The sequence below is a fragment of the Osmerus mordax genome, chromosome 11, assembly GCF_038355195.1.
Source record: "Osmerus mordax isolate fOsmMor3 chromosome 11, fOsmMor3.pri, whole genome shotgun sequence".
Taxonomy (NCBI): Eukaryota; Metazoa; Chordata; class Actinopteri; order Osmeriformes; family Osmeridae; genus Osmerus; species Osmerus mordax.
The window spans coordinates 3,627,039-3,650,508 of NC_090060.1; the positions used below are offsets into that span (position 1 = coordinate 3,627,039).

General features: G+C 42.7%; 2 protein-coding genes and 1 pseudogene across 2 annotated transcripts; 2 read left to right on the forward strand and 1 right to left on the reverse strand.

The window, feature by feature from the left end:
• Positions 1–673: 673 nt before the first annotated feature.
• LOC136951954 (beta-galactosidase-1-like protein 2) lies at positions 674–9,764 on the reverse strand (annotated as a pseudogene).
• A 1,282-nt stretch (positions 9,765–11,046) lies between these two features.
• On the forward strand, positions 11,047–15,921 carry LOC136951758 (beta-galactosidase-1-like protein 2). The gene is made up of 18 exons (XM_067246352.1): positions 11,047–11,148; positions 11,645–11,899; positions 11,990–12,085; positions 12,182–12,290; positions 12,413–12,505; positions 12,752–12,833; positions 12,950–13,014; positions 13,136–13,220; positions 13,492–13,629; positions 13,722–13,802; positions 13,913–14,016; positions 14,117–14,263; positions 14,379–14,450; positions 14,539–14,617; positions 14,769–14,856; positions 14,942–15,053; positions 15,223–15,339; positions 15,469–15,921. Exons 2-18 carry the CDS (start codon positions 11,667–11,669, stop codon positions 15,577–15,579), a joined length of 1,812 nt encoding a protein of 603 aa, XP_067102453.1. The 5' UTR covers positions 11,047–11,148; positions 11,645–11,666; the 3' UTR covers positions 15,580–15,921.
• Positions 15,922–17,180: 1,259 nt separating this feature from the next.
• Positions 17,181–23,212, forward strand: ilvbl (ilvB (bacterial acetolactate synthase)-like). Its single transcript, XM_067246198.1, has 14 exons — positions 17,181–17,564; positions 18,085–18,286; positions 18,380–18,507; positions 18,686–18,936; positions 19,627–19,726; positions 19,944–20,041; positions 20,135–20,271; positions 20,464–20,598; positions 20,700–20,814; positions 20,966–21,135; positions 21,345–21,415; positions 21,507–21,578; positions 21,695–21,800; positions 22,028–23,212. Exons 1-14 carry the CDS (start codon positions 17,451–17,453, stop codon positions 22,204–22,206), a joined length of 1,878 nt encoding a protein of 625 aa, XP_067102299.1. The 5' UTR covers positions 17,181–17,450; the 3' UTR covers positions 22,207–23,212.
• The last annotated feature ends 258 nt before the right edge of the window (positions 23,213–23,470 follow it).

The window sequence follows — 23,470 nt, forward strand, 5'->3', positions numbered from 1 at the left end:
GCTCCGTGCCTGATTAACACTCGGATCGTTAAGCAGTCTCAAAAATGGTATCAATATAAAAAATAATACGATCTCTTTCTGTAATCATGATACCCCCCAGAAAGGGCCGGTCTTGGGCCTGAAACTCCCGGGCTGAAAAGTGCCCCCACTCTGGCTCTGGACATAACCATCCACTCATTATTTAAAGGCAAGCCAATGGAAATTAATTGATGAAGTGGCTGATTCATGGGCTTCAAGCCCAAAAACCTTTAGATCATAAGATCTTCATTCAAGTCTTTAAAACACAATAAAATGTAGTCGTTTTCTTTTTTATTGACGAAAATACTGCACAATGAGTGTTGATTTCAACAGTCCTTTGTGATAACATGGCTGTATTGTGGGTGAGTAATAGTCATTACTAGTGCACACAAAGAGCTATTGTTGCTGAAGATGTGTACAATGTCATAGAAACGAGATAAACTATCATACATCAAACACCATTCATACATTCCATAGAATGTAATAAAGGGTCGCTTAAGTCAGAAATCCTCACTGGTCTCGCTCGTTTTCCACACTGGTGTTTCCAAAATAGTAACTAAATGTCATGTGCAGTGATGTGCATCGATTCTGAAGCAGAATGACGCCCCCCCCCCCCCCCCCCCCCCCCCCCCCCCCCCCAGGCCCTCTCCCGCCCTCACCGAACATCAACAGTCATTCCAAGGTCAGGCCTGCTGGCAAAATGGATTTTACCATCGGCCTCCTGCTCCTCAAACACCAGGAGCTGAAGAAACAAACCCACATTAGGCTTCAAGTAGAACAGAAGAGGGGTTAGCGGCTGGGGATGCCCCACCCAGGACTGTTCCGGAAAGCACTGCCAAGTTCAATATTGTCAATATATTGCTATATAAAAACTGTTGACCTGTGTTATTTCTAACACGGGCATTGGAATTGGAAATTCTTGTAGAGGACGTGAGGAGATTTCTAGTTAATCCCGAGAGCGGTTAGAGATGTGGGATGTTGTCAGTACCTGATTGGCTCCCTGCTTTAGCCAGGGGATAGGGAGGTAGATGGTTTGCTGGGGCCCTATGGACCAGTGGCGTCCAAGATTCTGCCAGTTGATAAAGATCACTTCTTTACCCTAGCCCTGTGGAGGCACACTGAAATGAGTAACAACTATTCTTCCTGAATTCCTCCCTTCAGAGTTTCTCTCAAAACCTTAATTAATGTTTTGTATCTGATTACTAACATGCTAAAAACAAAGGACAAACTATGATCAGGAAGCACTCTCATAACCCGATAAGCTCATTGGCTTCACTCACAGGAAGTCTTATGAAGGTGTCTCTGGGAGGGCCATCTACATCCAGACTGGCCTGGAAGAACCCTGGAAAGGAGGCCCTCTGGGAAACTGAGTTCCACTGGCCTGCAATCAGTCTGAAACAATAAATAAATATTTATATATTTACCAATAATTTAAATTGTTTCATGACAAGTTAGGACATTTATATTTCATTAGCAAGCTTTACAAACAAAAATACAAACTCTGCCAAGATTGAGATGAGGATTTAGATGGTGGGAGGTCACATTACAGATAATTCTTTGATTTCCACTAGCTCCCGGTGTAACTGTCCATTGTGAAAAAGGCGGAGGAAGATAACCTTGATGAAACAGGCAGGTGTACCGAAGGAGACAAAAGATCACCAAACAGAGGGGTGAATTAAAAGTAAATGGTGGGTACAGACCGGTTCATAAACTCTAGAACCATATCCAGACTATAAATGGTCACGTCTCAAAGCGCCACATCATTCAATGCAATATCTCCAACAAGTCCTGGAAAATAAGACAGTTCTGTCCTCGGCTCTTAGGGGGAGGGAGTTAATTAACTGAAATATCAAACTCCACAACAAGAAGGGGAAACAATTGAATTTGTACCTTTGCACTGTTTGTCTAAGCGTTTCCCATAATTCAGTTTTCCACCAGTAAACTCAACGTTCTCTCTCCCTTCAATGGGAAAATGCATAAAACATGAGCAAATTGTTATTGGACAAGCAAGAGCTTTTTATTCTAAGCACCAAGAGAAGAAACATTTGCCTTTCACCTGGGCTGCATAAAGTAATTGATCAAGCACAATCTCTGTCTGCACCTTTTGGATAAGCTGCATGAACTGTATTTCCAATTGCTAGTGGCGAGTCCAAAGTTGTCTGGTTGTGATTCTTCTTTGTTTGGACAACATTTGTCTGGAAAGTTGCTGTTTGCTTAATCCTGGCACCTCAGCAACCACATTTATCAGCATCACCAGGAGCTTTCACATCTAACATGGTGCTGAATATTAACAAGAGCAGGTTCTCGGGAACAGACCTCAGTAACACTCCTAGAGCCTGTCCACAAGCACACTAACACACTACCTTCCCATCAGGCATTGCAAACACCTTGGTCTTGTAGTCTAGGATGCCAACAAGATGTCTGTGTCCACGAACACCTGGAACACAGATTAGGCTATTATGAAAACTCCAAGTCCTCCACTGTCAGTAGGCATTACCATCAAGACCAAATCATATTTAATGCTGCGTAGACAGAGGTGTCTTTGTCCTCACCAGAGCTCTGTCCCTGACGTTGTTCAAGAGTCCAGAAAGCCTCCATTGGTGATGGTGGTCTCATACAGAGTGCAGTCGTATGACTGACTGTTCCCGTTATGGACTGGGAGGTTCTCCCTGTTGACCGGTAAATGGACTGCATTTATATAGCGCTTTTCTACCTTAGTGGCACTCAAAGCGCTTTACAATGTTTGCCTCTCATTCACCCATTCATACTCACACTCACCGACTGCATCGAGCTACCATGCAAGGTGCCGGCTTTCCCATCGGGAGCAACTTGGGGTTCAGAGTCTTGCTCAAGGATACTTCGGCACATGACCTAGGAGGAGTCGGGGATCAAACCGCCAACCTTGCGATTAACAGACAACCCTCTCTACCCCCTGAGCCACAGCCCCCCCTCTCAGACCTGCATGATTGGAGAAAACAAGGAAGCAATCTAATCCAGCAGTCTAGCGCAGAATGTACAGCTATATTTCTAAACCAAGTGCAGACAGCATTTTCAATAAGAGTCATTACGAAATAGAGTCTTCCGACAAGAGGGCCTATCTGGATGGTGGGAAAGTAATTGTTGTCTCAAAGGGGAGAAAATTACTGCAGCGGGGAGTGAATAATTAATGATGTAAGCAACTGCCAGACGTGCTACATCTGTCCAGAACATAAACTGCCCTGTTATAAAGCAGCCGTGTCTGGCCTAAAGATACAGTACAGTACAAGACATCCCAGTTGGTTTAGCACACACAACATGGGCAGCAGCTGACCTTAGTAAACTGTAGGCTCTCCCACAGGGACAGGTGCTCGAGGATGACAGAAGGCTGGTAGACACTCCTGTCCTGAAGGAGTGTGGGGGGGGGACCTCTGGAAGCTGATCACCTGACACACACACACAGCTGTAAGTGTGTGTGTGTGTGTGTGTCTTTGTATGTGTGTACAATTCCATCCGTGCATGTGTATGTACCTGACAGTAAATGAAACTCACTGTGGTACCAGTTGAAAAGGTTCCTCACAGTCAAATCAAATCAAATTTATTTGTATAGCCCTTTTTACACGCAAGCATGTCACAGAGGGCTTCACATACGCCCATAGAACTGCCCCTCAACCAACCTAAACCCTCAAGGAAGACAAGGAAAAACTCCCAGACAAACTCCCAACAGGAGAAAAAATGGAAGAAACCTTGGGAGAAGCAATTCAGAGAGGGATCCCCTCCTCCAGAGACGGTTGGTGTCATTAAACAGTGTCTAACATTTCTGTGTCTGTGGATGCATGCATGTCCAACTGACTGACGGAATTTCACATAGCATTGTAATAAAAAAATAAAAATAAACAATCTTCATGCTAGATTTACCAATCCCCAGGTGTTGCACATATTAGCCCCATTCTCCAAACAGACTCATTTCCCCATATACTGTACTACCATTATAGCTGGCCGTCGCTGCTCTTGAGAAATGCTATCCAAACCCATTAGCTGTGATAAAACACTCTGAATGTGTGAATGTTGAGTCTAGCTCAAGCACTCCCCCACCACCCGTTTGCGAAACATATACGCGTAGTGTTGATGGCCTGTACGCCTCACTCTAAAAGGCTTTTCTAAGCAGTATTGACTTTTAAACAGCAAACAGGGCTCAGTTAGGATCTTCTTCTGTCAAATCGTGTTCTAAATGTTTGTGTTTGACTATGTTTCCATGTTCTATATTATTGCCTCCAGAAGGCTCATCCTGGAGTGCTGACAGCTTTGCTGCAGCACTCTTTGTACTTTCTTCAAGAACCAGACTATTTCATGAGTCAAGGAGTCTTCAAACAAGTCATAGACTTTAAAAGGACACAGTTTTCTTTATTCAGGCAAAATAACGGAAGATAATTCTTATCATCTGTCATCACAGGCTGGCGTGAGTCACAGAACGACTGCGAGCTCCGAGCAAAACAATAGGACATATCACATCTGATCTAATTACAGAATTAGGTCATGTGTTTATGGTTGGTGAACAGGACATAAGCCTATCAGATGGTTTAGTAGCTGCTTTCATCCAGGCCAGGGCTTATTGTTCCCACAACACAGTAATGGTTTGCTCCGTGTTTGCTCTCTGAAATATGGCTTATCAGGAGACTGGATTCATATGGTCTATATGTTTAGCTGATTCCAGAGACTTGTAGATATATCGGAGGATTAGATGGTTTAAGCAGCATGGTATTGTCTGTACTTGTGTTATCCGATAGGCTGAAGGAAATGTATGTTTTTGCACCGTTGCAATTGATCCTGTATCTCTATTTAAACACATCTACAAGCCTGCGGTTAAGCATAGGTGTTATTTCTAGACCAAGCCACAGTTTGGAGGAGCCCCCCCTAGGGCCGTAATCTCTCTCTCTTTCTCCCTCCCATACACACTGTAGCCAACCCGACAAGCCTTAAGTCAATCTCATCCATCATTAGACAGAGCACATTGCCCAACGGGCCCTAACTACATCACACAAGTTTGGTGAGAGATCTACTAAAGCTGAGGCCCTCTCGGCGACACTCACTGTGGTAGCTGCCGAATAAATTCTTCCGAAGATGGTACTTGGTGGTGTAATCCCCAGCCTCGGATAATGGAGCGGCGTAATCTGCAAGATAATGCGCTATCAGAACAGCAGGCATGTGAGAATGCTAGGCGCGATGCCTCCTCGCGCGTCTGACGGTTTGGCCCTGCCTTTATCGAACATCTCGATGCAGCAGGAGTTCCACATTTCCGAGGCTATCTCGACAGGTGCTGTTCAGGGAATTTGAAAGGTAGGTGGGAACGCAAGTAGTGATGCAAGTTCACGCAAACATTATGTAAGTGCAGAGGGTCAAAATGCAGTCTCTTTGATCTGCTTCTTGAGCCGAATCTACTTGAAGTAGGGAGGTCGTTAGAATGTTAAACCCCAAAGATGACATAAACTCCCGTCTTGTCGCCTTTCATTTGCGTTTCCAAAACTTATTATCAGGGTAATGAATTTGTTAATGAAGAGAGCGTTCAACAGCAGCTAGAAGGTTGCTGTACTGGTAAGGAGTGACAGCACCACCTATTGGCTGACAGAGGCACAATGCAACTACGCATCTCCAAATCAAACATCCACAGATCAAAAAACACAACAGCGTAGAGAGATTGATATAACGATAACAGTTCAGTCACAACTAACCGTAGCTAGTTACGATGACCTTATTGAGTCAGCTGGGTGTGGCAAGAGCCCCATTCATGAAGCCAAAGTTTGTCCCTCCGTGGAACATGTAGAGGTTGATTGATTTCGGGTTTCGGGTTTTCTGTAGCAACAGCCACCATCTCTGTCAAGAAGAGGGACACAATGACTTCCACAGTTGATGCTGTGGTTTCAGAAACCACATGTTAAGGTCAGACCCAGGGCTGGAACACAGAAAATGGCTGCTCCTACCTTTACCTGTACACAGTGCCATACTGTCCCAAGAGGGACAAAGACCCAAAGGACATAAGCATATATATTTTGTGTTTAAATTCCATTTGGCACTAGCCTTAACAAGAAGCAAAGCTTGATTCAATTATGCAATTGACCCAAATCCACTGTCGACTGCAATATGGAATGACCTTTGACGCACCTTATTACAAGTGGCAGCAATTTATCATCAAGTGACACCTTTTGCATTTCAATTCCCTCTGTCACCCCACACTGATTAGCTACACACAATGGGTGCACAGTAAAGTGACTGAGGGTAATTAGATATTCAAAATGGACTGTCTTTAGTGATTCAAATCAAGGGCACAGGGATAATGACTAACAGTGGAAGGGAGTGACTGGGCTCGACTTGATTAACTTCCTGCTGGTGGTGCACAAGGTGGGCGGTGTAGAAGGTTTTTTTATAAACAATTCTTGAATTGTTCACTGCATGATCTAAAGACAAACGACCCAGGAAGTGTGCTTCAATGCACGTATGTTTTGCATGGAAGAAGGTTGTGCATAGCAGGGTCCAAAGGCGTTTAGAAAAACATGTGGTGCATGGGTTAGTCACTGACTGTTGCACACAGTGAACTCTCTTCCCTGCAGTGGCGGGTGAGTCAAACTTATCTAACACAAATTCATACCTGCAGTACTTTCTCATGTGATAAACCTTTTTGCTATGCTTTGCATGTGTGAAAAGAATCAAGTCAATGTGCAGATATTTGGTCCTTTTTTTATCAAGAAAACTATCAGGGTTCTGGAAGGTTACCAACGCTTTCAAATTGTATAATTTTCTAAACAAGAAATGCATTGTGTCTTACTACAAAATAATGCTAATATAATGATATGAGGGATATTAGAGATAGTGGCTTAATTGTGTTTATATACTGCTGCTGGCTCACAAACCAGTGTTCATAAACATTTTCATACCTGACCAAACTACAGCACAAAGGACACGTGACCATCTGCTATTGCTAAGTTCCAAGCAGTTCATAGGATACATGCCGTACATACATGAACCCTGCTGAAAGAGGAAATCCGATTTTTCTTTCAAATGTCTTTCCTAATACCTAGACTCCTCTCTCCTCATCTTCCCCTCAGGGGACGAATCTGAAGATCAAAACCTGTACCTCCAATTATTTTGATGTAGACAAGGAGCTAGGACACTGGAAAGGAGTTTGCAGATGCACCTGCTTTCTCACCCTCGGCTGGAAAGACATGGTGAAGGTCACCCCTGAGGTCAAACAATCCAGGCCAATACTCCATCACCAATTTGGGTTTATGTGGCTGTAGGCCAAGTAGAAATGTTGAAGTCAGAGGAGAAAACATAAAACCACATCATATTAAAATATAACTTTCATGGACTGTTGTTAGCAACAACAAAAAACAATGTTATTCTAGGGCAGTTCAAGACAGTGAGACAAGCAGTGACTCAATGGCATCTTCCTGATTTCCCACATGTACTGTATGAGGTCTCTCGACGAGAGTGACAGAGCCCTAGTCACATGTCAACATGACACATCCACTTACTTGTATTGCATCTAGATACTTGATGCTGTCGGGATTGAGGTTCTGGAAGTTGACGGTTTCTAATGCTTTGGAGACACAGCGAAACAAAATTGTCAGCATACTGTAGCAGATTTTGCCTTGTCACTGGGCCTAAAGTAAATGTGCATACAATGGCAACAACCCTGTATGGCAGTAAAGATTCAACAACCCTGCACTCTTTTCATTTTAAATCAGCTATGATGCTGTAAATTGATCCTGTTTTCTCAACACACAAACTAAATCTAAAGGGAGTCAAGTGGCTGAGTGGTGAGGGAATCGGGCTAGTAATCCGAAGGTTGCCAGTTCGATTCCCGGTCATTCCAACTGACGTTGTGTCCTTGGGCAAGGCACTTCACCCTACTTGCCTCGGGGGAATGTCCCTGTACTTACTGTAAGTCGCTCTGGATAAGAGCGTCTGCTAAATGACTAAATGTAAATCTGGATCCTTATAAACAAACGGGCTAATCCGCCTCCATTGTACTCAGACTTCAAGTGGAGAGGGAATTAGAGAATGAGAAGGCCCGCTGGGTTCTCTCAGCCTGACACCAACTCGTCCTTGGCACAGACATGGGTTCTGGTACCAAGCTAACTGCTGCTGCACTGCAGGCTTACTCACCAGGCCGGTGTCTCTGTTTATGTGTGTGTGTAAATCATTTGGCCAGTGAGTACAATACCTTCATTCACTCCACCCCGTTGAAGCCCATCCTGGTTGTCTGAGGTCAAGAGGAGCTCTGTGATTCCCCTGGACAATAGCCCCTGGACACAACAAGATAATTGTGGTCGGAATGACATCACATGCAGTAACACTTGTTTCAAAGAACATTTTGTGGTGAAATGAAGTTGAAGAGATTCATTTAGGGTGAAAGAGAGATAGAGAGGGAGTCGGTGACAGAGTTAGTGAATGAATAAGTGAGTCCAATTTCTTTTACAAACGGCATGCATTCATTGTCTTTTGCGTAAGAGCCATATTCATTTTCCACTTGAACTGCTATAATTGGTCCACCATTGGAGTACTGCAATTGAAAAAGCAAATCAAAGAATGTTCGTTTCAGAGCATCAGCATTTCTCAATCCCACTTAACAATATTAATCTTTATTTCATCTTCGTATATGAGTTTAGATAAAACACAGTCTGTGATTTCTCTGTGATCAGTTGAAATCTGTATGAAACAGAATAAAGGTATCATCTCATCTTGACACATGGTGTACTGTACTTGATGTGGCACAAGTCTAGGAACCAGCTGATCAAATAAGCAGCTGACAGGATCGGTGAACTGTGGATAAGTTCATCTTAACTTCATGTTCTCAACACGCAAAGAAATATTCCAACAACATAATGACACTGATCGTAAACTGTCCACCTTCTGTGCTGCAATGTAGGCCAAAAAATCTTGAGGGGAAAAAACCTTTAAAGACCATTATCAGAATCATATAATGGTATATTATTATTATGATCATCACCATTATCAAATTCTCATGACTTCCTGATTTCTCTGATTGCAAAATGATGGTTTTCCACCTCCCTTTGTAGCTTTCCACTGTGCTGGGTGTTGATAATATGAAGATAACTATAAAAAAAACCAACATGACGCATCAGTGTTCGTTTATCAGAAATTGAAAATAGCAGAGATTTAAGTGATTACGGGAAAATTAAGATGCAGACAGCATCCCTGTATGCCACTAAGCTTAATGTCTTTGCTATAATTATGAGAGTGTAGAGTTTATAGTATCACTGATTGTCTAAAGGGTTTGTGTTATGGTCGATACAATGTTGAGTTGCTTCATGATTTGAGTTTCTGTGAGGGCTGCACCTAAAAGGAGTTATCACTAACCTGGGTAACTCTCCTAAATCCAGGATGACCCACACCCCCAGTTCTGCTGCCAGGTTGATGTATGCCCTGAAAACACACAGAGATTCAGGCCGTGTCCAGGAGGGAACACGACCAAACAGCTTCATATCACTGTCTGAAAGTGTCACCCCTTCTTACTCTAAATCCAGCTGGTCCTGGAAGTTGAAGACTCCTCTCTCGGGTTCATGCAGGTTCCATGGTACATATGTGGTGAGTGTGTTGACCCCACAGGCCCTCATCTTCAGCAGCCGGTCCCCCCAGTAGGCCCTGGGCACACGGAAGTAGTGGATGGAGCCTCCCAGGATGTGGAAGGGCTCTCCCTCCAGAGTGAACTTGGAGGAGTTGGCCCTCAGACCCTCTGTGCGGCTCATTCTCTTCACTGCTGCTGGATGTGTGGGAAAACGTGCCTAAATTTTGATATAACTGAGAAGATTACCATGAAATCAATAGTCACACATTGCTTTACGAAGAACATACATTTAAAGCACATGTTTCAAAAAACTAAATTTATTTAAAAATTCAGCTGGCTTTAACCACTGAAAGACTGGTTGGCTACTAGAGGATCAGAAGTGCACAGTTCTATCTGTTGCCTACTTACTATAGGCAGTATTTGGATATGGTATTTCCATGAAATTCACTGTAATCATAAAGTACTAGGTTGCAAAAAGCAACATCTACGTGTCTAGGCTACATAAGATTAATGTCCAGTTCAAGGGGGTATGTGAAAGTAAATGTAAATATATAATCACAGTTAGAATTGGTATAACACCATGTTCAACATTCCATACACGCTCCTCAACCCTTTAAGTCCTCTTTAAGTGTGCGTAGGACGTTACGTGAGAATTCATTATTCTTGACTTCGTTAATTAGGCAATCACTTGAGGAACTGACTTGCAACTCGTCATGCGCAAACTCTTCACGCACGTCGCAACAACAACGTTGAAAACTGCTCACGACTAATTCCACACTTATCCAGGATTATTGGCTATAATATATATTATCCCGAGAAAAATAAAACCGAGGATGGCATATAGCGTCGTTTAAAGGACAGACGGAATACCATTAGTTTTTACTGTTTTCAACCAGCTGTTGTAAAGTCACCTTGGTATTGAAGTAGGGTGTCCTACCCAATTTAGTGTAGCCTAGCTAAAACACAGTAGCCGACACAACAGCTACATCAAGACACAAAGGCGGTTACATGCACTTAGTAACGCAACATTGTCGTACAAGATTAGATTGTGCTGGACATTTTTTTTCCTGCTGCGTGCTTTCCCCCCCCAAATGTAAATAGTTAATTAAATAATAACCACTAGGGGGCAACAAACTGTCAGTCCAATTAATCACATTTTTAAGACACATTGTGAGTTAAACGAGATATAAAGGTACAATTAGGCCCATACTGATTTGCCGTTATCTAAAATAACAATCTCTACATTTTTTTTTATGTATACTGACTTTGTCTAGTGTCAACCGACCATGTCTCTGTCCAGTTTCCCCCCTCTTTCTGTCATGCATTGGACTGCCTCAACTACTGTCTCATCACAAAACAAACAGCACTTTATTTGTTTTCTGATACAACAATGGTTCCCCTTGTTTCTGCTATTCTAGACTTTACTACATACAGCTCTCCCTACGTTTAAGTTGTCAGTGCCAGCACAGCTTCAACCTAAACAGTAGTTTGTCTGTTGGCAGGTTTGAAAACCTTTTTCTCTATAAAACTTTTCAGATGGATTATTCCTTTTAGCAAGATCATCCGTGGTAAGTTACCCCCAAGTTTTATGTTCATATAGTTTATATTCTTGTCTCAGCAGTTTGGTCAATATTGTATGAGCTTATGTCACACTGAAAGGATACATTCTGAGTCAGTTCACTCCTGCAGCTTTGTTGTCTGTGAGGATACTTCAGATGATATGATACTGTACATATCATTCTTATCCTTAACACAGCCATGATACATTTCATACAGCATCATAAATATCATCAGTAAAACTCATGTAATATACATCCATTTTAGTTGTTAATAGTATAGTTGTATACATTTATTTTCGTAACTTTGTTTATATGTTATATGTTATAACGGGCTAGTAATCTGAAGGTTGCCAGTTCGATTCCCGGCCGTGCCAAATGACGTTGTGTCCTTGGGCAAGGCACTTCACCCTACTTGCTTCGGGGGGAATGTCCCTGTATTTACTGTAAGTCGCTCTGGATAAGAGCGTCTGCTAAATGACTAAATGTAACTTAGTTTCTCCCCCAGACATCCAGCAGCAGTGAAGAGAATGAGCCGCACAGAGGGTCTGAGGGCCAACTCCTCCAAGTTCACTCTGGAGGGAGAGCCCTTCCACATCCTGGGAGGCTCCATCCACTACTTCCGTGTGCCCAGGGCCTACTGGGGGGACCGGCTGCTGAAGATGAGGGCCTGTGGGGTTAACACACTCACCACATATGTACCATGGAACCTGCATGAACCCGAGAGAGGAGTCTTCAACTTCCAGGACCAGCTGGATTTAGAGTAAGAAGGGGTGACACTTTCAGACAGTGATATGAAGCTGTTTGGTCGTGTTCCCTCCTGGACACGGCCTGAATCTCTGTGTGTTTTCAGGGCATACATCAACCTGGCAGCAGAACTGGGGCTGTGGGTCATCCTGCGTCCAGGACCCTACATCTGTGCAGAGTGGGATTTAGGAGGATTGCCCAGGTGAGAGGTTTCCATGGCTTACTTTAGTTCAAATTTAACTCTAAACTCAATTACATATATCATGTTATGTTGCACTAAGACTATTTGTGTCTTCAGCTGGTTATTACGGGACAGAGACATGAAGTTGAGGACCACATACTCTGGTTTTACAGAAGCAGTGAGCTCCTACTTTGACAAACTCATCCCTATTGTCAAACCTCTGCTGGTGAGTGTACCAGTTTAATGCATACAAATGGCAATAGCCAATCAGAATATGAGAGCAAAGCTGAGTCGTTCACAAGATCCTTCCTTGATAGCGGTTAATGTCTGTTGTTTGTCTTTTGTTAGTATGAAGAAGGAGGCCCCATCATTGCTGTTCAAGTGGAGAATGAGTATGGCTCATATGCAAGGGACGTAGACTACATGTCGTTCGTAAAAGAGGTGGGAAAACTCCTGAGTCACTCTTTATTTTGAAGATACCGCATACCGTACAGATAGTATTCACAGGCTATCTATAACAGCTACCTCCAAAACACTGTTACCCACTCTGTAGTTTGAGATGTTGTCCTTTGTTTGTTGACACTGCCAATGTAGTGGGCTGTTTTTCTCTCTCCCCAATGCAGTGTTTTTTGCTGTCCAAAGTACCTGCAGAAAATGATAAAACCAAACTGTTCTCCTCCTTGCCAGGCTTTGCTGTCCAGGGGGATCAATGAGCTTCTGCTGACTTCAGACAATCGAGAGGGATTGAAATGTGGAGGGGTAGAAGGAGGTATTGAATTTTCAATTTGATCAATTTTAGTTGCATGGATCCATTTGCCATTTAGTTTGACCTCTGTTAAATGTTGTTACCGTGTTGGTTGTTCATTTTACTCTCTTTCTTCGAAGCTCTCAAAACAATCAACCTCCAAAAGATATCCTATGGGGTTATTCAATACTTGGCCAGTATGCAGGTGAGTAATTGTATAAAAACGTATCCTTTTTTATTCTGACATATCTTGTTGACGTGTAAAATACAACTTGTGTAGTATATTTTCATAGTATTAATTGTTTTACTTCTAATCCTTTTTGAAGCCTGATAAACCTCTGATGGTGATGGAGTACTGGTCGGGCTGGTTTGATGTCTGGGGTGAACCTCACCATATTTTTCACGCTGAAGGTATGTATGGCTTGTGTCCATTTTGTTCCAACCATTTAACTCTTAGGCCCAGTTTCCCAGACATGGATTAAGCCTATAGTCCTAAAGTAAGAGAAAAAGTCAATGAAGATCTAAACCGAAAAAGATTTTGACTAGTCTTAATCCATGTCTGGGAAACTGGCCCTAAATGTATAAATCCAATGTAACTTTCAGCATCAATATGATCAAAGGACATCTGGTTAAAGTTGTCACCATCATGTCTCTATTCTGTTTTTGTGTCTGTGTTTGGCAGACTTGCTGGATGTGGTGGAAGAGATACTGAAAAGAGGTGTATCACTTAACCTGTACATGTTTCACGGTGGAACCAGCTTTGGGTTCATGAATGGAGCTGTAGATTTTGGCACCTACAAACCCCAGGTTGGCAGCTATGGTAGGTTTTATACTACATCCTCTGTCCCAGTTCAGCATGGAAAAGAAATGGTCTTTCTGAAATCGAAATCCAACCTTTGAATTTAAATTCAGATTACGATGCTCCGTTGTCCGAGTCTGGGGATTACACCAGAAAATACTACTTACTTAGGAAGCTCTTCACCCAGTACTACAGTGAGTGTCATTTACTGTCAGTTACATACACATGCATGGATGGAATTGTACACACATACAAAGACACACACACACACACTTACAGTTGTGTGTGTGTGTGTGTGTGTCAGGTGATCAGCTTCCAGAGGCCCCCCCCCCCCAGGACAGGAGTGTCTACCAGCCTGCTGTCATCCTCCAGCACCTGTCCCTGTGGGAGAGCCTACAGTTCACTAAGGTCAGCTGCTGCCCATGTTGTGTGTGCTAAACCAAATTTGGCTTCTGGAACCATCTTCATTTGGTATCGAAACTGAACTGTATTTCTGCATAACGTTTAGCCGTACAGATCCGTGAAGCCAGTCAACATGGAGAACCTCCCAGTCCATAACGGGAACGGTCAGTCATACGGCTACACTCTGTATGAGACCACCATCACCAATGGAGGCTTTCTGAACTCTTGGAACAACGTCAGGGACAGAGCTCTGGTGAGGACAAAGACACCTCTGTCTACGCAGCATTAAATATGATTTGGTCATGATGGTAATGCCCACTGACAGTGGAGGACTTGGACTATTCGTAATAGCCTAATCTGTGTTCCAGGTGTTTGTGGACAGACATCTTGTTGGCATCCTAGACTACAAGACTGAGTCGTTTGCACTGCCTGATGGGAAGGTAGTGAGTTAGTGTGCTTGTGGACAGGCTCTAGGAGTGCTTCTGGCTCCAACTTCCAGTTTTATCATCAATGTATTTTATATTTAAGGGGGCAAGAACATTGGCTCTACTAGTGGAAAACTGTGGGAGAGTGAATTATGGAAAAGCCCTAGATGAACAGCGCAAAGGTACTTTTGTTCTTTGGAATAAAGCTTTGTGTTTTATTTGTTTCTCTTTTTCGGATTTACAGTTTGGCCTTGCTTCATGTTGTCACTTCATCTCTGCTGTGTCTAAGAACACATTCTTCCATTCTTCCTCCACATTCTTTTTGTTTTTCAGGTCTAGTGGGAGAAATTTTTTTGAACAACACTCCTCTTATGGGCTTCACAATGTACTGTTTGGACATGAAGCCTGGTTTCATAAACAAGTTGGTCTTTATTTACTTTGATCTAATAAAAGCAGATTTTAGCCGCAAGTTCATCTTTTATTACAGTTGCTCTCCAATGTTTCAGACTGACTACAGGCCAGTGGAACTCAGTTTCCCAGAGGGCCTCCTTTCCAGGGTTCTTCCAGGCCAGTCTGGATGTAGATGGCCCTCCCAGAGACACCTTCATAAGACTTCCTGTGAGTGAAGCCAATGAGCGTATCTTTTTATGAGCATGCTTCCTGATCATACTGTATTCTTAGTTATTAGCATCTAATATGAATTAGATACACAGAATTAGTTATGGTTTTAAGAGAAACTCTGAATTCAGGAGGAATAGTTGTCACTCATTTCAGTGGGCCTCCACAGGGCTGGGGTAAAGGAGTGGTCTTTATCAACGGGCAGAATCTTGGACGGCACTGGTCCATAGGGCCCCACCAGTATTTGTATCTACCTGGACCTTGGCTCCAAAGTGGACATAACCAGGTACAGAATCCATTCAAAATAACTCATTTGATCAAATCTTGCAAGTAATGTCCTTAAAAAGCTGAGACGTCCACAAGAGCAGCTTTGTATTGATTGATTTCAGTAAATTCCTCATCCATTTTTGTTTAGATTGTCATCTTTGAAGAAAGCAGAGCTGGTGAGAAGATACTATTTGCTGAAAATGCCACTCATGGTAAAACTGTTGATGTTTACAAACACCTGTTTTGTTCACTGCTTTAAAATCGTTACTCTTGGAGCTTCATCATTGATGTGGGATACAGTACGAAGTTTTTATAACAGTCGTTCCAAAATAAATAAAGTCAAAGCCTACCTCCAAGCCAATCACAATGAAGTATTCAACACATTCATCACGCAAAGAAATAAGAAAAGGTACAATAAAGAAGTTTTATGTTATTTCTAAATAAGGTATGTTTATATTCTTGACATTCATACATAGGCTTATATTTAGGTTAGTTTTGTGTTACTTTTGTGTTTCTCATGAGCAAGAGTGGAAAAACAGTTTGAACAAAAGTTATGGTCATTATTTAATTAAGGGGATTTCAATTTTCAAAGATTTTTTGTCTGACACAATGTTTTACACATAGACTAGACTACTGACATACTGGTAATAAAACAACAAACTGTAAGATTGAAGTGTGGTCTGGTTCCTTTTTTATTGCTGAGATTTCGAGAAGAAATCTTGAATGTAGACAAAGGCCGGGTTTCCCAGATTCGTTAAGAAGAGCTTCTTAACGAATCTGGGAAACCCGGCCAAAGACAGTAGATGCTGGATAACTCTTGGTTGGCTCTTCATAAACTCTGACACAGAAGTGAATTCCTAAATCTAGTCTATAGATTATATAAGTTATTTTGATAGTTCTGCTTGTTGTTTTTTCTGGTTTTCCTCTACTGTTTCTTATCCTTCAGATTGTTTCGGATGAGACACTAAACGGATGGTTCAACTCGAACAAGAGATAGCTACTATTCACTTTATTTCAGATAGACCTGTCACCCATTGCGGTTCCAACTGATTGTCAGTGAAGATCTGAACACACAGTAGTCTACGGAGAGATAAGAAGCACTGTCAACTGTTCAATGCCAGACTTTGTTTGACTTTGGTGGTATATAATATAATTTCTCTCTTTAGATTTTGAGAACCGATACAAACTCAGGCCTCCGGTGATAAAGATGACAATGCATCTGCCCAGGCAGATATATATGTATAACCATGTTGACTGTCAGTTTACATATCTCTAAATATCTTCTAGAAATTACACTGTTTATATTTTTTTCTTTTAAATGCTTATTTTTTCTGTATTCTATTATTCTTGGGTTTACACCTCAGGCCTCAATAATTCACCATACCAGGGACACTTGAGAGGCTATAGGCTATAGCTTCAAATGGACCATTCGTAGCAAAACCTACTGTAGCAAAACCCATATATTCAGTCTAAAGGAAAAACTAATACGAATGTTCTAGCACTATCTCTTTTTTGTGTTATGCAGTTGATGATTGTATTGTGGATGAATAATTTTGCCAACTTCACTGGCAGTTCGAAAACTGCTACTGGCTACTGTAAGATTCATGTGCTGCAAATATAATTAGTCCCTTATGATGTAAGCCTACTTAAGAATAAAACATTTGAAAAAAGGTTTGCCCTCCAAATTTTTCTTGCAAACACACCCCCAGTTGCATACGGGATTTCTATTGGATAGTTCGCCTGTACATCACTGAGGTAAATTTTCCTTATTCACAAAGACCCGGTAGTAGCAGAGTACGTCGTATTAGCCATAGGGTTCATGTTGTTACGACATCTACGGAACTTCAGTGACAGCAGCAGGAAGACCGTGTATCGGTCATTTCAAGTTTTAAGAGTCTGTTCAGTCTGCTTTTCTGCAGATTGTGAATGGCCTGTTTTTGTAGTTAAAGCCGTGCATTTCTAGATTTCTAGGATTCATGGACGTAATGCTTATAGATTGAGCCGTAGGGCTGTCTGTTCGATCAGTGAAAACGCCTGCAGCGAGAAGCCTTGACTCTAGACAACCCTATTGTAGCCTAAATAACTTTATTGTAAAAGCTAGTCAATTTACGTCTTTATTGCAACTGTGAAATGGATCTATTGAGCGACGTTGGCACCATTGTAGGGTGTTTTATAGGTTTTGCCATTGGAGGTCTGATATTAGCTACATACAAACTTGGCTTGCTGTACCAGTTGTTACACAAGGTGAGTCATTTCATATCAACACATTGCTTTGGAGTTTTCGGTTTTAGTACGCAAACTGTATCTAACCAGAATCCATGTAGGCTATTGTCCCCGCCTGGCTTCACCTAACAGGGTGAAAGGTAACCAGGTGCAGCAGGAGCAGTTTCATGTAACACGAGAGGAGGTAAACTTTGAACTGTCTTGTGCCTATCTAACACAAAGGCCAAGACAACACTGCAGGTCAAGTACTAAAATGTCAGTGTGTATGCAAAGATCAATGCCAAAAGTGTTGCAAAATCTGCTGGAGATGCTAAGATGCTAGATAACCTCAATGAGCCTTGCCCTTTCCTCTAATTGTTTAGTGTTATAACCTTCAACAAAGAAACATTATATTATATTTAAGTCAAAAAGTGAATTTAGATTCACATCAGACAGTTGAGTCATTCAGTCAAATTCTAATATTATCCTCGGCATACTCGCTAAAAATATTGAAGGAAATTGACCTAAACTCTGTTGCAAATCCACCTTTTCTTTCCCTCAGACTGAGACAAAGAGCCCACGTCATGGAGGAGAGAGTGTGGCCGAGGTTCTGCGTGCCCACGGCGTCAAATTTGTCTTCACCCTAGTTGGGGGACACATCTCTCCCATCCTGGTGGCCTGTGAGAAACTGGGCATCCGCATCGTGGACACCCGGCACGAAGCCACCACCGTCTTTGCCGCTGACGCTGTGGCCAGGCTCTCTGGTAAAGATGGTGGCTCTCTATACGCTCTTAGTTCAAGGCGCTCTCCCGGTCGCTTCCTTAAGCTCCTACTGTAGTGTTGATTGTGTTTCCCAGGCACTGTAGGTGTCGCTGTTGTGACTGCAGGTCCAGGTCTCACGAACACAGTAACAGCAGTGAAGAATGCCCAGATGGCCGAGTCTCCCCTGCTGCTAATGGGTGGAGCTGCTGGTACTCTGCTCCAGGTTCGTTTAATTCCTCCTACGTACAGAATACTCTAGGATGGCCCTAGCATACTATATAACTATATCGTACGGAGAAGTAAGTCATTACTAAATACTGCTCCAGGGGGTTGTTTTGTTGGAGAGCATTCTCATATCCAACACTTCCTGCTTCTAATATCGAGGGGTTGTTGTTGTGCAGGGCAGAGGAGCGCTGCAGGACATCGACCAGATGTCTCTCTTCAAGCCGCTGTGCAAGTTCTGCGCCTCCGTCAGAACTGTGAGGGAGATCATCCCCACCGTGCGAAAGGCCCTGGCTATTGCTCAGTCAGGAACCCCTGGTCCTGTCTTCATAGAGTTTCCCATTGACACTCTCTACCCCTTCCACCTGGTCTCCAAGGAATTTGGAGTCAAAAATCCCCCCAAAGGGCTGATGGGAAAAGTAGTCACATGGTGAGTTTGGAGAGGTGATTGGTTGGTTATGCAGAAGAAAGTTTGGTCTCCACTAGACCTGTGTGACTGTCAGTTTATGTAGAGTTAACAAACACCTCGACATAAAAATGACCAGGACAGACATGCAATGGTACTAGCAAAGTGTCTCTAAGGCATGAAGGTCAGAGGACAGAATTGATAGTAGAAAGGGAAAAACAAAGATAACATTTGTTTGTTATCCAATCAGGCAGACACTACATCATGTGACATCAGAACACAATATAGGTTACAGTAGGAACACATATTGTATATATGAATGAATAGATAGAACATATGAACAGATAAGGCTGATCTACTGATTGTGATTAAGACCATACGTATGGAATAGGGAGTCAGGTGGCTGAGTGGTTAGGGAATCAGGCTAGTAATCTGAAGGTTGCCAGTTCGATTCCCGGCCGTGCAAAATGACTGTGTCCTTGGGCAAGGCACTTCACTTGCCTTGGGGTAATGTCCCTGTACTTACTGTAAGTCGCTCTGGATAAGAGCGTCTGCTAAAATGACTAAATGTAAACGTATAGTTGAATTTTGCCCAACATATTGTACACAGACAGACATGAATATGTTATCAACATTGCAGCTTGTCTTACTGCATACTATGTACTGTAATACATTACTGATGATAGCAACATACTGTTTGATTTTCTTTGAAAGGTATCTTCAAAACCATTTAATGAACCTGTTTGCTGGGGCCTGGGAAAAGAGAGATGTGTCCCCACTTCCTGTTCACATCCCACAGGCCACAGACGACCAGGTAAACCGGATCCTTCTCTTAGATCTGCGTCTCACAGGGCTTTGAGGCCGTTCCATACGTTAGGGTTAGACAGTAAGATGGTACTTCCATGTGTCGCTACGCAGAATTATTCGATTCACTTTCAATCATTCGGCCTAGGCTGCAGCAGCAGGAGAGGATAGGGGATTGTGTATTCTGTGTGTTTCTCATTGCACACCCTCTTTTATAACCTGACCAGGTCCAGAAGTGTGTTGAGCTTGTGAGCAGAGCTAAGAAACCTGTTATTCTGCTGGGGAGTCAAGCAACACTGCCTCCAACACCTGCCAATGATATAAGGTATTTACTACAGGAAAAAAATACAATGGGCTCCGTAACACCTTATCCACTCAGCACACAGTCTCTTTGAGTGGGTGGTTTACTCTGTTCCAGGAAGGCTCTGGAGTCCTTGGGTATCCCGTGCTTCCTGGGTGGCATGTCCCGGGGCATGCTGGGAAGGGACAGTCCCATCCACATCAGACAGAACAGACGGGATGCCCTGAAGGATGCAGATCTCGTGCTGCTGGCAGGTAAAACAGACTACCTCACTTACATGCACTTCCAAAGTCTATTCCATTGAATTCACTAGAACCCCTGGGCTGGGTTATGATAGTGGCGAAGTAAAAGTTAGGAATTACATGTTTGTGTATAATGCACACAGTGGAGAACTGATTTATAGGCCCTTGGTGTGAGTAGGTTTCAAAGAGAGTTGTGTGTTGCAGGTACTGTATGCGACTTCAGATTGAGCTATGGCAGAGTTCTTAACAGGCGCAGCAAGATCATCGCCGTCAACAGAGACAAGACCCAACTACTCAAGAACTCCGACATGTTCTGGAAACCCACTGTGGCCATTCAGGGTTAGTTCATTCAATGTCTGTAGATGCTGTTGCTAATAACTGTCTGTTTGGCCCATTGGCGGTCATTGACAAGCCATTGTTGTTGATTCTGTTTTGTTCAGGTGATGCAGGTTCCTTCCTTCTTCGCCTTTCCAAAGGCCTTAAGGGCCATAAATGTCCAGAGGAATGGCCCCAGAGTCTCAAGGCAGGAGACATCAGCAAAGAAAAGGCCAACAGGTCAGCTAAGTCGACTGATGGACATGTGACATTTAACCAGTTGGCAAAAGAATGCATTGGTTTATCTTAAATAATTCAAATTGTTGAGCTTCTGCATAGTATACAGTAGACTACAGTACATGTTTGGACACTGTGTTGCCCTGCCTCCCAGGGCCAAGGCTGATGAGAAAACGGACCGACACCTGAACCCTCTGAACGTGCTCCACCGCGTGGACGAGATGATGGCGGAGGATGCCATCATCGTAGCGGATGGAGGGGACTTTGTGGGGAGCGCTGCGTACATCATGAGACCGACAGGCCCGCTCCGCTGGCTAGACCCAGGTCAGAACCATACTGGATCGTATGGATTAATGTGTGTCTTTACATCATGTATTTTTACATCATGTATTTGTAATGGTTTGTAATTGTAATGGAGTCAATAATAATAAAAAGGTAATACATTAAAAGTAGTAAAATACATTATTTGAAATATAACAAAGATTCTAATAAATGATTACTAATGATTACTACATTTCTTCTCATCCCAACAGGGGCGTTTGGGACTCTGGGAGTTGGTGGCGGGTTTGCACTCGGCGCAAAGCTCTGCCGACCTGAGTCAGAGGTAGGAGTGAAAGGCAGCCATGTTTGTAGTTTGTATTTACTAAATGGAATGCTTACACAGTGAAGGGAACGATGCTGGGCTTCTTATCCAGGTGTGGATCGTCTATGGTGATGGGTCTCTTGGGTACAGTGTGGCAGAATTTGATACCTTCACCAGACACAAGGTACGTTGCTTGTCTACATAGGCCGGTTCTGACATGAGATACCGCATTCTGACATTAATGCTGAGTTGGGAATGGCTTGCAGAAGCCATTTACTTTTCCTCTCTAACTGTTCCTAGACTCCAGTGATTGCCCTGGTTGGTAACGATGCGTGCTGGAGCCAGATCTCCAGGGAACAGGTGCCCATCCTGGGCAGCAACGTAGCCTGTGGCCTGGCCTTCACAGGTCTGTCTGCTCGAGCCACACCCAACTCATCCCCCTGTAGTCGGAACCTCACTCAATGACCACAATGCACTCTTTAGAAATCCTGTTCTGTTCCATGTGCTGCAAATCAATTGAAGTCAACGTGAAGCCAAAGTGTGATAGAAAACACAGGTGGGCTGCCTTGCCGTAAACAAGACCACTTGCACCGTGACTTTAACGTATCACTTTTGCCTTTCCATATGTTTCAGATTATCACATAGTTGCTGATGGTTATGGAGGTAAGGGCTACCTGGTGAGGCGTGAAGATGAGGACAAGCTGGATGAGCTCATCAAGGCAGCTCAGAAGGAGACCCGAGAGGGAAGAGCAACACTGCTGAACGTTCTCATAGGCAAGACCAACTTCCGAGACGGCTCCATATCTGTGTAGAGTGGAGCAGATCTCAACCGTTTCAATCTTATTCCTTCCGATTTCAAAACCTAAAGCTCGTCATGCGTGCTGTGGAAATGGGTATGTGCTGCCTGTCTTAAGGGAAAAGGGTCAAGTCAGGTACTCCTTTGTTTATCAGCCTTTCCTGGTGTTTTCTAATGTTTTAGACATAGAAATCAATAAACTTATTGTGTTTTTTTGCTTGAATGAACCAAACCTGACATGCCTTTTCTGCTGATGTGACGTTGGCTAGTTATATTTACAACTGAGATTACTACTATCTATTGGGATATTTATTCAGTTTAGACAAATGCCATATTTTATTGGTGTCTCAGGACCGAGCCGTAGTCCATAGCAGGGGTTGGCTTGATAAATAAAGAGGTAGATATCACACACAACATGTTATATATTCAGTAGTAGCCTGGTTTGTCAATAGAAAGTCATCATGCCTATTGTTTTTATGTTACACCAAGCACCCCCACAGGTGCTTTAAAAAAAGTGATTTGTTCAATTTGTCAGGGTTACAATAAGTTAATGGACCATGGGTGTGAGTGACCAAATTAAATTGATTGTTTTTAGGGAACTTAACTCTGTTTAAAATTGCTCTAGACATTAAATACTTAAATCATCTGATGATTTTAAGGCCTACTAAGCTACAACATATAATTGATCTATAACACTTTATGCTGGTTGCGGGTGTGTATAGTACAAAGGAAGTTTGCTGCATGAGTGTGTAAAAGAGACTTTGCACCTGAGTAATTCATTTTGAGATTTAATTCCAGTTGGATGATGTGGTTAAATCAATGTTTAGGGTGGCAACTATGCAGTCTCTGTAAGTAATGATTACAGTCATAATTTGTATTGTGGGACACAAACGGAGCATGTTTGCCTTTTGTATGAGATTCTAGGAAGACCTTTATTGATACTACAAAAGGAAACCAAAACCAAAGGTCCTATCAGGACATAGCTCCCAATGTGTTGCAGTAGAATAAAGAATGGCAATCAGGATTTGTGTTGTATTTTCTAAGCAAATATAATTACTTTTTGCCACACCTCACTTCCACACTAATGGGCACTGCTTATGGATAATGGACATTTAAGTGTTTGCTGAAATTGATTAGAGTTATCTGTGATGAGTTAATGTTTCCTCCAACTATATTTTGCTCTCTAATTGCACTACTTCTCCAGGACTCACTTTTACAACTGAATATAAAGAAGGTTATGATTGAAGCTTTGACTAAAGTCTACGAAAGGCTTAGGCTTT

Excerpts from the sequence above, each read along its gene's own strand:
- LOC136951758 (XM_067246352.1), top strand. The coding sequence starts at position 11,667 with ATGAGCCGCACAGAGGGTCTGAGGGCCAACTCCTCCAAGTTCACTCTG. Across the intron at positions 11,900-11,989 it reads CAGGACCAGCTGGATTTAGA|GGCATACATCAACCTGGCAG; the intron begins GTAAGAAGGGGT and ends GTGTGTTTTCAG. Across the intron at positions 13,803-13,912 it reads GCTCTTCACCCAGTACTACA|GTGATCAGCTTCCAGAGGCC; the intron begins GTGAGTGTCATT and ends TGTGTGTGTCAG.
- ilvbl (XM_067246198.1), top strand. The coding sequence starts at position 17,451 with ATGGATCTATTGAGCGACGTTGGCACCATTGTAGGGTGTTTTATAGGT. Across the intron at positions 18,508-18,685 it reads CTGCTGGTACTCTGCTCCAG|GGCAGAGGAGCGCTGCAGGA; the intron begins GTTCGTTTAATT and ends GTTGTTGTGCAG. Across the intron at positions 20,272-20,463 it reads AGATCTCGTGCTGCTGGCAG|GTACTGTATGCGACTTCAGA; the intron begins GTAAAACAGACT and ends TGTGTGTTGCAG.